This window comes from Neofelis nebulosa, chromosome 16, assembly GCF_028018385.1.
Source record: "Neofelis nebulosa isolate mNeoNeb1 chromosome 16, mNeoNeb1.pri, whole genome shotgun sequence".
In the NCBI taxonomy this organism is placed as follows: domain Eukaryota; kingdom Metazoa; phylum Chordata; class Mammalia; order Carnivora; family Felidae; genus Neofelis; species Neofelis nebulosa.
Genome location: NC_080797.1, coordinates 27,759,404 through 27,772,982, shown reverse-complemented (window position 1 = coordinate 27,772,982; position 13,579 = coordinate 27,759,404). Strand labels below are relative to the sequence as shown.

Sequence of the window (13,579 nt, the reverse complement as noted above, 5' to 3'; positions counted from 1 at the left end):
CACACACACACATTTTATTTACAAAAACAGTTGGTGAGTCAGATTTGGACTTTGGGCCATAGTTTGCCAACCTCTGACCTAGAGAAAATCACTGTTAACATTTTGATTTCTTCACTTACGGATATGCAAATGTGCATCGCATATGTTCTTTTTTATTTGTTTTTAAAGTTTATTTATTTTTGAGAGAAAGTGACAGTGTGTGAGCGGGAGAGGGCCAGGCAGAGACAGAGGGAGACACAGAATCAGAGAAAGGCTCCAGGCTCTGAGCTGTCAGCACAGAGCCCGACATAAGGCTCGAACCCACGAGCAGTGAGATCGTGACCTGAGCTGAAGTCAGATGCCCAACTGACTGAGCCACCCAGGCGCCCCTCACATATGTTCTTTTAAAATACAGTCATACAGTGGGGCATCTGGGTGGCTCAGTCAGTTAAGTGTCCGACTTCCATTTGGGTCATGATCTCACCATTCGTGGGTTCGAGCCCCCCATCGGTCTCTGTGCTGACAGCACAGAGCCTGGAGCCTGATTCAGATTCTGTGTGTGTGTCTCTCTCTCTCTCTCCCCCTCCCCCACTCACAGTCTCTGTCTCTCTCACTCTCTCTCAAAAATAAATAAACATTAAGAAAAAAAAATTTTTAATGTTTATTCATTTTTGAAAGAGACAGCTCAAGCAGGGTTGGGGTGGAGGGGTGGGGCACAGAATCTGAAGCAGGCAAGGCATATGAGTAATTTTATTTTGCCTTTTTTTTTTTTTTTTTTTTTTTGCAGGGCGATCTATGTGGTTTTCTTTTTTTTAATTTAAAAAAATTTTTTTAATTTACATCCAAATTATTTAGCATATAGTGCAACAGTTATTTCAGGAGTAGATTCCTTAATGCCCCTTACCCATTTAGCCCATCGTCCTCCCACAGCCCCTCTAGTAACCCTCTGTTTGTTCTCTATATTTAAGAGTCTCTTATGTTTTGGCCCCCTCCCTGTTTCTATATTATTTTTGCTTCCCTTCCCTTATGTTCATCTGTTCTGTGTCTTAAAGCCCTCATATGAGTGAAGTCATATGAGATTTGTCTCTGACTAATTTTGCTTAGCATAATACCCTCTAGTTCCGTCCACATAGTTGCAAACGGCAAGATTTCATTCTTTTTGATTGCCAAGTAATACTCCATTGTATATATATACACCACATCTTCTGTATCCATTTATCCATCAGTGGACATGTGGGCTCTTTCCATACTTTGGCTGTTGTCAATAGCACTGCTATAAACATTGGGGTGCATGTGCCCCTTTGAAACAGCATCCCTGTATCCCCTTGGATAAATACCTAGTAGTGCAATTGCTGGGTTTAGGGTAGTTCCATTTTCAATTTTTGAGGAACCTCCATACTGTTTTCCAGAGTGGCCTCACAAATTTGCATTCCCACCAGCAGTACAGAAGAGATCCTCTTTGTCCACATCCTCGCCAACATCTGTTGTTGCCTGAGTTGTTAATGTTAGCCATTCTGACAGGTGTGGGGTAGTATCTCATTGTGATTTTGATTTGTATTTCCCTGATAATGAGTGATGTTGAGCATTTTTTCATGTGTCAGTTGGCCATCTGGATGTCTTCTTTGGAGAAGTGTCTATTCATGTCTTTTGCCCATTTCTTCACTGGATTGTGTTTTGGGTGTTGAGTTTGATAAGCTCTTTATAGATTTTGGATACTAACCCTTTATCTGATGTGTCATTTGCAAATATCTTCTCCCATTCCGTCGGTTGCCTTTTAGTCTTGCAGATTGTTTCCTTCGCTGTGCAGAAGCCTTTTATTTTGATGAGGTCCCAATAGTTCATTTTAGCTTTTGTTTCCCTTGCCTCTGGAGACGTGTTGAGTAAGAAGTTGCTGTGGCCAAGATCAAGGAGGTTTTTACCTGCTTTCTCCTCGAGGATTTTGATGGCTTCCTGTCTTACATTGAGGTCTTTCATCCATTTTATTTTTGTGTCTGGTGTAAGAAAGTGGTCCAGGTTCATTCTTCTGCATGTTGCTGTCCTGTTTTCCAGCACCATTTGTTGAAGAGACTGTCCTTATGCCATTGGATATTCTTTTCCTGCTTTGTCGAAGATGAGTTGGCCATACGTTTGTGGGTCCATTCCTGGATTCTCTGTTCTGTTGAATTGATCTGAGTGTCTGTTTTTGTGCCAGTACCATACTGTCTTGATGATTACAGCTTGAAGTCCGGGATTGTGATGCCTCCTGCTTTGGTTTTCTTTTTCAAGATTGCTTTGGCTACCTGGGGTCTTTTCTGTTTCCATACAAATTGTAAGATTGTTTGTTCTAGCTCTGTGAAAAATGCTGGTGTTACTTTGATAGGGATTGCATTGAATATGTAAATTGCCTTGGGTAGTATTGACATTTTAACAATATTTGTTTTTCCTATCCAGGAGCATGGAATATTTTTCCTTTTTTTTTTTTTTGTTATTTTGATTTTTTTTTAATTGAAGTATAGTTGACACAATATTACATTAGTTTCAGGTGTACAACATAGTGATTTGACAACTATATATGTTACGCTATGCTCATGCCAAGTATAGTTACCATTTGTCACCATACATTATTATTAATTCTGTTGACTATATTCCCTATGAGGTTCCTTTCATCCCTGGGACTTTTCTTTTTTTTTTTTTTTTTTCAACGTTTTTTATTTTTGGGACAGAGAGAGACAGAGCATGAACGGGGGAGGGGCAGAGAGAGAGGGAGACACAGAATCGGAAACAGGCTCCGAGCCGTCAGCCCAGAGCCTGACGCAGGGCTCGAACTCACGGACCGCGAGATCGTGACCTGGCTGAAGTCGGACGCTTAACCGACTGCGCCACCCAGGCACCCCATCCCTGGGACTTTTCAGTCCATAACTGGAAGCCTGTGTGCCTCCCACTCCTCTTTACCCATTTTGCCCATCCCCCTACTACTTCCTGTATAGAAACCATCAGTTCTCTGTATTTATGCATCTTTTTCTTCTTTTTCTGTTTGTTCTTTTGCTTTGTTTTTTGGATTCCATATATAAGTGAAATTGTATGGTATTTGTCTTTCTCTGACTTATTTCACTTAGTGTGATACTCTCTAAGTCTACCCATGTTGTAAATAGCAAGCTCTCCTTTTTTTTTATTTTATTTTTTTAATTTATATCCAAATTAGTTAGCGTATAGTGCAACAATGATTTCAGGAGTATATTCCTTAATGCCCCTTACCCATTTATCCCATCCCCCCTGCTACACCCTCTCCAGTAATTCTCTGTTTGTTCTCCACATTTATGAGTCTCTTATGCTTTGTCCCCCTCCCTGTTTTTATATTATTTTTGCTTCCCTTCCCTTATGTTTATCTGTTTGTCTCTTAAAGTCCTCATTTGAGTGAAGTCATATGATATTGGTTTTTCTCTGATTAATTTTGCTTAGCATAATATCCTCCAGTTCCATCCACGTAGTTGCAAATGGCAAGATTTCATTCTTTTTGATTTGCCGAATAATACTCCATTGTGTATATACACCTCATCTTCTTTATTCATCCATCGATGGACATTTGGGCTCTTTCTATACTTTGGCTATTGTTGATAGTGCTGCTATAAACCTGGGGGTGCATGTGTCCCTTTGAAAAAGCACACCTGTATCCCATGGATCAATGCCTAGTAGTGCAATTGCTGGGTCGTAGGGTAGTTCTATTTTTAGTTTTTTGAGGAACCTCCATACTGTTTTCCGGAGTGGCTGCACCAGCTTGCATTCCCAGGCAAGATCTCATTTTTTATGACTAATACTCCTCTGTGTGTGTGTGTGTGTGTGTGTGTGTGTGTGTGTGTACGCGTGCCACATCTTTATTCCTTCATTTATCAATGGACAGTGGGTTTGTTTCCATATTTGGCTATTGTAAATACTGCAGTAAATATGGGTGCATGTATCTTTTCAAGTTAGTTGTTATTTTCTTGGGGGTAAATATGCAGTAGTGGAATTACTGGAACATAAGGGATTTCTATTTTTATTTATTTTTTTATTTTTTGAGGAACGCTCATACTATTTTCCATAGTGGCTGTACCAATTTACATTTCCACCAACAGTGCACAAGAGGTCCTTTTTCTCCACATGTTTGCCAACACTTATTTTTTGTCTTTTTGATTCAAGCCTTTCTGACAGGTATAAAGTGGTAGCTCATTGTAATTTTGATATGTATTTCCCTTGATGATTAGTGATGTTGAGCACCTTTTCTTGTGTCTGTTGGCCATCTGTATGTTTTCTTTGGAAAAGCATCTACTCAGGTACTATGCCTATTTTTTAATTGGATTTTTTTGGGATTTTGATGTTGAGTTATAAAGTTCTTTATATATTGTGGATATTAATCTTTTATAAGATATATCATTTGCAAATATCTTCTCCTGTTCAGTAGTTTGTCTTTTTATTTTGTTGATGGTTTCCTTTGCTGTGCAGAAAGTTTTTATTTTAGTGTAATCCCAATAGTTTATTTTTTGCTTTTGTTTCCCTTGCCTGAGGAGACCTATCAGAAAACTGTTGCAAAGGCTGATGTCAAAGAGATTACTGCATATGTTTTCTTCTGGGAATTTTGTGGTTTCATGTCTCACACTTAGTTGTTTAATCCATTTTGAGGTAATTTTTGTGTATGGTGTTTCATTCTTTTGCATATAGCTGTCCAGTTTTCCTACCATCGTTTATTGAAGAGACTATCCTTTCCCCATTGTATATTCTTACCTCCTTTGTTGTAGATTAATTGACCATATAAGCATGGGGTTTATTTCTGGGCTCTCTTTTCTGTTCTTTTGATCTATGTGTCTGTTTTTGTGGCACCTATTTTTCTAAAGCAAAGCAATGTGATGTGAAGCTTTGTTTTTAATTTGTATAAATGGTTCTGGGCTATAGAACTAGATCTTACTCTCTGGTGGTTATTAAAAGTAATGGGTAGTTTGAACAATCAGACCAACATAGTTCTAGGATTACGTCATTCCTGAGATTTATATCCTCTGGATACAAAATTCTTGGTTTTTAGTATATCATTCAGCAGTAAAAAAAATTCTTTTTAATATTTTCTTTTCTAGGTGCCGAAGGCCCTAACCAAATGCAGTCCAAAAAAGCCTCAACTCTATTACATGAAGAAGTGCTACACCCTCCCTCATCTAGTTTTTTGTCCAAGAGTAGGACATCCTTTGTTGAAGACAGTGAGTAGGAACGCGTTATTAGGGAGACTACTGCTATGAGTTAGAGCCAAAAGTTATTTCCTGGGATACCTTTGGATGCTATTAGTCTTTTCACTTTTGTTGCTTTACGCTTATATTTGTAAACATTTCCTATTATGAGTTCTGATTTCTTAAGATGGTTTTTGGTCACATGTTGTGCATCTACTATTTTCTAACTCTTCTCTCAAAGACTTTAGGACAATACAAGTTTCTCATATGTTAGCACATCAGTTTACGGTCTTCCAGTTATTAAGGAATGACAAAACATAGCAATTTGAAAAATATTCTCATTTCTTACTGTTATGTCTGGGATTTTTATTAGTTAGTATTACATAAAGTCATTGTTAATGGTGAACTAGCTGTATAACCTGTGGATGAACCATAATTTCTGTAGCTGTTATTCCAGCCATTTAGGTTTTTAGTACCTATAGGCATGTATATATATCAAATGATGTGTTTCTTACAGTTTCATCTTAATGTCTACTTTATTTTTGCTACTTAGTGGAAATTCCTTCTGTGGATGTGATTCCAAGTGCTAGGAAACTAGGGGAACCTATTCAATCAGCTATTCCTTTACATCCACCCTACCACCCTTCAGAGCCTCGAGCACCCTGTCCCATAGGAAAAGAATACTTGCGCTCAAGTCACATCTCCCCTGCTGTGAATTCTACTGGAGAGGGCACTGCATTTTCTGTGGTAAGTGGAAAAGCTTACTTTCAATGAGATGGAGGTCTATCAATTTAAAGACGTCTCTGCTAGAATGGTAATTATAGATACTGCACTAATCCAAGCATTGTACTTCTTAAATTTTGCCTCTGGGTATACTTACATGTTCTTACTCTAGAACAGTGGGGATGAATGTATAGAAAGGAAAATAGTAAGAGCTAACGACACATTGTTTATTTTGTGTCATGCACAGTTCTAGGTACTTTACTGGTATTGAGTAATTCACTCCTCAACAGCTGTGGAGTAGGTACTATTTATTTATTTATTTTTTTAATTTCCCAAGGGGAAGCTGATATAAAGAGATTAAGTATCTAGTCTGAGGTCACACAACAACTGTAGAGTCGGGATTTGAACTCCATGTTCTAGGGGCACCTGGGTGGCTCAGATGGTTGAGTGTCCGGCTTTGGCTCAGGTCATGATCTCACGGCTCATGAATTCGAGCCCCTTGTTGGGTTCTGTGCTGACAGCTCAGAGCCTGGAGCCTGCTTCCGATTCTGTCTCTGTCTCTCTCTCTCTCTGCCCCTCTCTTGCTCAGGCGTGCTCACGCGTGCGCTCTCTCTTTCTCACTTTCTCTCTGTCTCAAATATAAATAAACATTAAAAAAAAAAAACACCTTTTTTTTTTTAATTCGGTATTCTAGTTTCAGAACCCGTATTCTATGTCCCTAGTTAAATCACTGAAAATTTAATAAGAAAGTATGAAAAACAACCTTTCATCCGTATTCCTATTATCCAGTGTGAACTGCTAGTAATATCTTGGTCTTTTTGCTTCTACTCTACTTTAGGAAGAAAAAATCCATTTTTATAATTATCCTGTCCCTATCCTCCTAGAAACGAACATGTAGGGATATGCAGGTGGTGAATTTATAAACAATGATACATTTTCATTATTAAAAAATTCAGAGAGTACATAGAAGTACGAAGATGAAATGAGCATCATTAGCATTAGGTGGCCATCATTCTAAACATTCTGTGCATCTATTCAGGTAGGAAGGTGGATAAGTTAGAAAAAAGGGATCCTAGGATTATGATTACATTTGGGGGACTTTTAGAGAGGGGGGTAGAAGGGCTTCTGAGTTGCTGGTAATATTCTATTTCCTGACCTGAGTGGCATTTAAATGGGAATACTCCTTTTGAAATAATTCTTGAGCAGGACACTTAAACTTCAATAATAAGTTTTTAAAAATGTGATTGTTTTTATAGTTGTTATTTACTAAAAAGTGTCAAATTTAATTTTACTTACACAAGAAACACATAAGTGAAGTTGAAGAGATTCTTTTTTTTTTTTTTAACTTTTTAAAATGTTTTATTTATTTTTGAGAGAGAGAGACAGAGCACAAGTAGGGGAGGGGCAGAGAGAGAGGGAGACACAGAATCCAATGCAGGCTCCAGGCTCTGAGCTCTTAGCACAGAGCCCGACGTGGCACTCAAACCCACAAACCATGAGATCATGACCCGAGCTGAAGTCGGACACTTAAACGACTGAGCTACCCAGGCACCCTAAATTGAAGAGATTCTTAAACATCAAATGTCTCTTCATAAGATTTCCTCTGAAGTTAAGAAATAAATTGTTAAAAATGTTAAGCATTTATATTCATAACATTTGATTTTTAACTGTTTCAATTTTAGATAGTTTCTGTTGACTTCTTGATACCAAAGAGAATTATTTTAGTACTTACCACTTGTGATTTGATCACTTTTTCATTGTCCAGGTTTAGCCATAACCCTTGAATTTTCTTGTTTGAGAACACCTCACCTGCCTTTATATTTGAATGGCATCCTGACCCACACTTTTTATCTGAGTACATGTTTATAGACATTTGTTCCTTTGGTATTGAGGATCAAGAGAGTATTTTGACAAATACGTTTAAAAAAGTAAAACGTGGAGCATAAAGGTACCTAGTTGTGTGCCATAGGACCTCCCTTTTCCTCCCCCAAAATGTTTTTATGTGCCATCTTTGTATCCTTTTCAAATCAACTCTTTTTTGTTTTTAACAGGAATCAGATAATAGAGTTCTCTTAACTTCTAAGTTGCCTAAAGATAGCAAACAGGAAATGGTTTCAGCTCAGATCCAAAGCCCTAGGACAAGGAAACTTCCCACAGGAAAAAGGTAATATTACTGCACTCTGTTTTTAGTCTGTTTGCAAAGGGATTTGAAGAAAGGTGTGTACTCTCTGACCTTAGCTGTGAAGACCAGTATGAATCTGTTAAAGCATGCATTACAGTTATTTTGTCTAAGTAATGTTACTTGGCTACTTAAATGTCACATGGTCATTTTATTACAGATACGAAGGTAGACCTACAGTCTCATCCTGGGATTCACCCTTCTCCCAGAGGGCAAGGAAGAGGTTAACAGAACAAGAAATACACGCAGTTTCCGAGAAACTCTCTCAACGGCTCTCTGAACTAGATTGGGCAAGTCTTGTTTTTTATCTATATTGCAGTTGCCATAGTTGGTGAGTATTTAAGTGGTCTTCCAGTCGAAGATGGAAGCTAAGCTAAGGTACTAAAATTAGTTGTGTCTTAATTATTGTAAAAATGTTCCATTAATCAGGCAGATAGGACATAGGATGAGAAGTCATCTCCACCTAGCCTTTCATGATATAACCAAATTTGGTATGGATTTAACCAGATTTTTGTTGAATTCTGATGAAAGCTATTCACTTAATTATTTACTTTTTAAAAAAATTTTTAAATTATTTACTGTTTTTAAAGATTTTATTTGTAAGTAATCTCTGTACCCACCATGGGGCTCAAGCTTACCAACCCCAAGATCAGGCGTCACATGCTCTACCAACTGAGCCAGCCACGCACCCCGAAAACTACATTATAACCTTTATTTTAGACACATCTAAGATTTGGTATAAAATTAGATCTCTGCTTCTCACAAAATCCAGTATTACAGTTTAGGGGTATCATTGAATAAATGTATTAAATCCTTGTGTGACTTACTCTAAAGTTGATTGAAACTGAATAGTCCATAGCACTGGTTAATATACACACTTGATAAACTAAATATGCATAAGTATCTAAAAGTTATTAATACCTAATTATGAGAAGAAGCTTTTTTCTATAAATTTTTTTTAACGTTTTTATTTATTTTTGAGACAGAGAGAGACAGAGCATGAATGAGGGAGGGGCAGAGAGAGAGGGAGACACAGAATTGGAAGCAGGTTCCAGGCTCTGAGCCATCAGCCCAGAGCCCGACGCGGGGCTCGAACTCACGGACCGTGAGATCGTGACCTGAGCTGAAGTCGGATGCTTAACCGACTGAGCCACCCAGGCGCCCCGAGAAGAAGCTTTTTAAAGATTCTGTCTACTCTTTCTTACTTGCATTCTGCTGAAATCAATGAAAGATGTTAAAAAGTATTTTCTCAATAGATGTTAAAAAGTGCCCTGGGTGATCGAATTCAAGAAAAGACTGGCTACGAAGAAGATGATATTGGAAATGAAGAGATGGAGAGTGGAAATGATGAGACACTGTCTCAACACAGTGACAGCATCATGGAGTATGGGCCGAAGAAGCGAAGGCCAGGTACTTCTTCTCCCAGAGAAGCCAGGATGCAGTCCTAGGGAACCATGCAGGCACATCCAATGGTCTTTAATGACTGGCTTTTTCATTTTAAATATTTTAGAAATACATAAAAGGATAAAAAATAATAGCTCTATCTTCACCATCTAAAAGTAGCAGATGCTAACAATTATATGTGTGCTTTACACCTTTTGTGTTTAAAAATAAGAGTTAGAATCCCCTCTGTCCTCCCTGCAGTCCATTTTTTTCCTCCTTCAAAGAAACAATTCTCTCAAAGTTGATATCTTCTTATCCCAGTTTTTATTGTTTATTGATTTTTTGTTTGAGATAAAATCGACATATAACATTATATTTGTTTAAGGTGTATAGGTGTTTGCTTCAGCACACGTAATAAAATCATTTAAGGTGTACAGTGTAATGATTTGACATGTTTATATGTGTGTGTGTGTGTGTATACGCACACACACACACACATATACGTATGTATTTTTTTTTTACGTTTATTTTTTTTGAGAGAGAGTGAGCAAGAGTGGGAGAGGGGCAGAGAGAGAATCCCAAGCAGGCTCTGTACTGTCAGTGCAGAGCCTGATGCAGGGCTGGAACTCATGAACCATGACGACATGACCTGAACCAAAATCCAGAGTCAGACACTTAACCAACTGATCCACCTAGGCGCCCCTTGATATATTTATATATTGCAAAATGATTACCACAGTAAGTTTAGTTAATATCACTTCACATGGTTACAAATTTTTTGTTAATAACTTTCAAGGTTGATTTTTTTGCAACTTTCAAATATGCAATATAGTATTGTTAACTATAGTTGCCATGCTGTACATTATATCCCCAGAACTTACTTATCTTATAATTGGAAGTTTGTACCTTTTGAGCACCTTCACGCCCACCTTTGGCAACCACTATTCTATTCTCTGTGTCTGTGAGTCTGGTGTTTTAGATTCCACATATAAGTGAGATCATACATTATTTGTCTTTCTTTGACTTACTTCACTTAGCACAATGCCCTCAAAGCCATCCATGCTGTTATAGATGGCAGGATTTCCTTTTTTTTCTATGGATGAATAATATCTGTTTATATATGTTTTTTTCTTTATCCATTTATCTGTGGATGGGCAGTTAGGTTGTTTCTGCATCTTGGCTATTTTAAATAATGCTGCAGTGAACATGAGGGTGCATGTATCTTTTTGAGGTAGTGATTTCTTTTCACTTCTGGGTCATTTGGTGTTCTTAAGTTTTTAAGGAACCTCTATACTCTTTTATTTATTTTGAATACTGTTTTACTTAGTGGCTACACCAATTTACATTCCCCCTAACAATGCACAAGGGTTCCCTTTTCTCTCCATCCTCTCCAACACTTGGTATCACTTGTCTTTTTGATAATAGCCATTATTCTGGGGCGCCTGGGTGACCCAGTGGGTTAAGTGTCCAACTCTTGATTCTGGCTCGGGTCATGATCTCACGGTTCATAAGATCAAGCCCCACTTCAAGCCTGCTTGGGATTCTCTCTCCCTCTCTTTGCCCCTCCCCCACTCGCACGCATGCTCACTTGCTCTCTCAAAATAAACTTAAAAAAAAAGGTAATAGTCATTATTCTAATCAGCGTAAGATGACATCTCATGGTGATTTGGATTTGCATTTCTCTGATAGTGATGTTGAACACCTTTTCGCATACCTCTTGGCTCTTTGTGTGTTGTCTTTAGCAAAATATCTATTCAGTTCCTCTGTCTGTTTTTTTTAATTGGTTAGTTTTTTTTTACTATTAAGTTGTATGAGTTCCTTGTATATTTTGGATATTAATCCTATATCGGATATCTGATTTGCAGATATTTTCTCCTGTTTGGTAGATTGCCTTTTCATTTTGTTGATAGTTTCCTTGGCAGTGCAGAAGCTTGGTATGACCACTTGCTGATTTTTGCTTTTGTTGCTTTTGCTTTTGATGTCAAATCCAAAAAAGTGATTGCTGAGACCAATGGCAAGGAGCTTACCCCCTGTTTTCTTCTAGGAGTTTATGATTTCGGGTCTTACATCCAAATCTTTAGTTCATTTTGAGTTGATATTTGCGTATGGCGTAAGAGAGGTTACAGTTCCATCCTTGTGAAATGTGGCTGTCCAGTTTTTCTAGCACCATTTATTGAAGAAACTCTCCTTTCCCTATTGAATATTCTTGGGTCACTTGTTGTAAATTAATTGACAGTATATATGGGGGTTTATTTCTTGGCTCTCTATTCTGTTCCACTGATCTGTGTGTCTTTTACGTCAGTACCATATTGTTTTGATACTATAGCTTTGTAATACAGTTTGAAATCAGGAAGTGTGATGTCTCCAGCTTTGTTCTCCTTTTTAAGGATCACTTTGGTTATTTGGGGTGTTTTGTGGTTCCATACAAATTTTGTGACTATTCTATTTGTGTGAAAATACCATTGGGATTTTGATAGGGATTACATTGAGTCTGTAGATCACTTGGGTGGTAATGGTATTAATGCTTTCAATCCTTGAGCATGGAATATCTTCCCATTTATTTGTGTCTTTCTTTCATCGGTGTCCTATAGCTTTCAGTGTACAGGTTTTTCACTTTCTTGGTTAAGTTTATTCCTAGGTGTTTTATTCTTTTCTGAATTATCATTCAAGTATAATTAATATACAATGTTACTTTCAGGTGTATAGCGATTCAATAATTCTATAAATTTCTCAGTACTTACCAAGATCAGTATATTCTTAATCTGCTTTATCTATTTCACCCATCTCCCTCCTATTCCCCTCTGGCAACCACCAGTTCTCTGTATTTAAGAGTCTGTTTTTTGTTGTTGTTGTCGTCTTTTTTTTTTTTTTTTTTAATTCACATACAGGTGAAATCATATGGTATTTGTCTTTCTCTGATTTAACTTAGCATTCTATTCTCTAGATCACCCATGTTGCAAATTGCAAGATTTCATTCTTTTTTATGGCTTTTTGAAGCATTGTAAATGGGATTGTTGTCTTAATTTCTCTTTCTTGTAGTTATTAGCATATAAAAGGTAACTGATTTTTGTATACTGATTTTGTATCTTGCAGCTTTGTTTTTTTATTTATTTTTTTAATGTTTATTTTTGAGAGAAAGAGTGTGAGCTGGAGAGGGGCAGAGAGAGGGAGACAGAGGATCTGAAGCAGGCTCCAAGCTATCAGTGCAAAGCCCATTGTGGGGCTCGAGCTCATGAACCATGAGATCGTGACCTGCGCTGAAGTCTGACACTTAACCAACTGAGCCACCCAGGTGCCCCTAAAAATTTTATTTTACTTATTTATTTATTTTTTTCAACATTTTTTATTTATTTTTGGGACAGAGAGAGACAGAGCATGAACGGGGGAGGGGCAGAGAGAGAGAGACACAGAATCGGAAACAGGCTCCAGGCTCCGAGCCATCAGCCCAGAGCCCGATGCGGGGCTCGAACTCATGGACCGCGAGATCGTGACCTGGCTGAAGTCGGACGCTTAACCGACTGCGCCACCCAGGCGCCCCAAAAGATTTTATTTTTAAGTAATCTCTGCACGCAACCTAAACTCACAGCCCTGAGGTCAAGAGTCGCATACTCCACTGACTGAGCCAGCCAAGTGCCCCTGAATGCTTTCTTTCTTACCTAATTGGTCTGGCTAGGACTTCTACTACTATATTGTATACGTGTATATATACAACATACGTATATGTATAAAGGTAGTGAGAGTAGGTATTGTCTTGTTACTGAAATGAGAAGAAACACTTTAGCTTTTCACCCTTAACTATAATGTTAGCTGTGGGCTTATCAAATATTGCCTTTATTATATTGAGTACATTCCCTTTATACACAGTTTGTTGAGAGTTTTTACCATGAATGGGTGTTGAATTTTATTAAATGCTTTCTTTGCGTCTGTTGAGATGATCGTATTTTTATCCTACATTTTGTTAATGTGAATCACATTGATTGGTGGATGTTGAACCATCTTTGCACTCCTGGAATAAATCCCACTTCATTATGGTGTGTGATCCTTTTAATATACTGTTGAACTCATTTGCTAATTATTTTGTTAAGGATTTTCGTTCACATCAGTGTTCATCCATATTCATTTTGCATTGATGTTCATCATTACGCTG

The 13,579-nt window shown here is 37.8% G+C and overlaps 1 protein-coding gene and 1 long non-coding RNA gene across 2 annotated transcripts in view; both read left to right on the top strand.

Moving 5' to 3' along the window:
* Window positions 1-13,579, top strand: part of CEP95 (centrosomal protein 95) — a 43,404-nt gene that overhangs the window by 16,435 nt on the left and 13,390 nt on the right. Inside the window, exons 7-11 of the mRNA XM_058705845.1 lie at window positions 5,061-5,180; window positions 5,701-5,894; window positions 7,922-8,034; window positions 8,210-8,339; window positions 9,306-9,459. Of these exons, the coding sequence (XP_058561828.1) occupies window positions 5,061-5,180; window positions 5,701-5,894; window positions 7,922-8,034; window positions 8,210-8,339; window positions 9,306-9,459 (711 nt within the window). The remainder of the gene's footprint in view (window positions 1-5,060; window positions 5,181-5,700; window positions 5,895-7,921; window positions 8,035-8,209; window positions 8,340-9,305; window positions 9,460-13,579) is intronic.
* On the top strand, window positions 9,479-13,362 carry LOC131498522 (uncharacterized). Its single transcript, XR_009255455.1, has 2 exons — window positions 9,479-12,724; window positions 12,964-13,362. It is a non-coding gene; the product is annotated as an uncharacterized LOC131498522 (long non-coding RNA).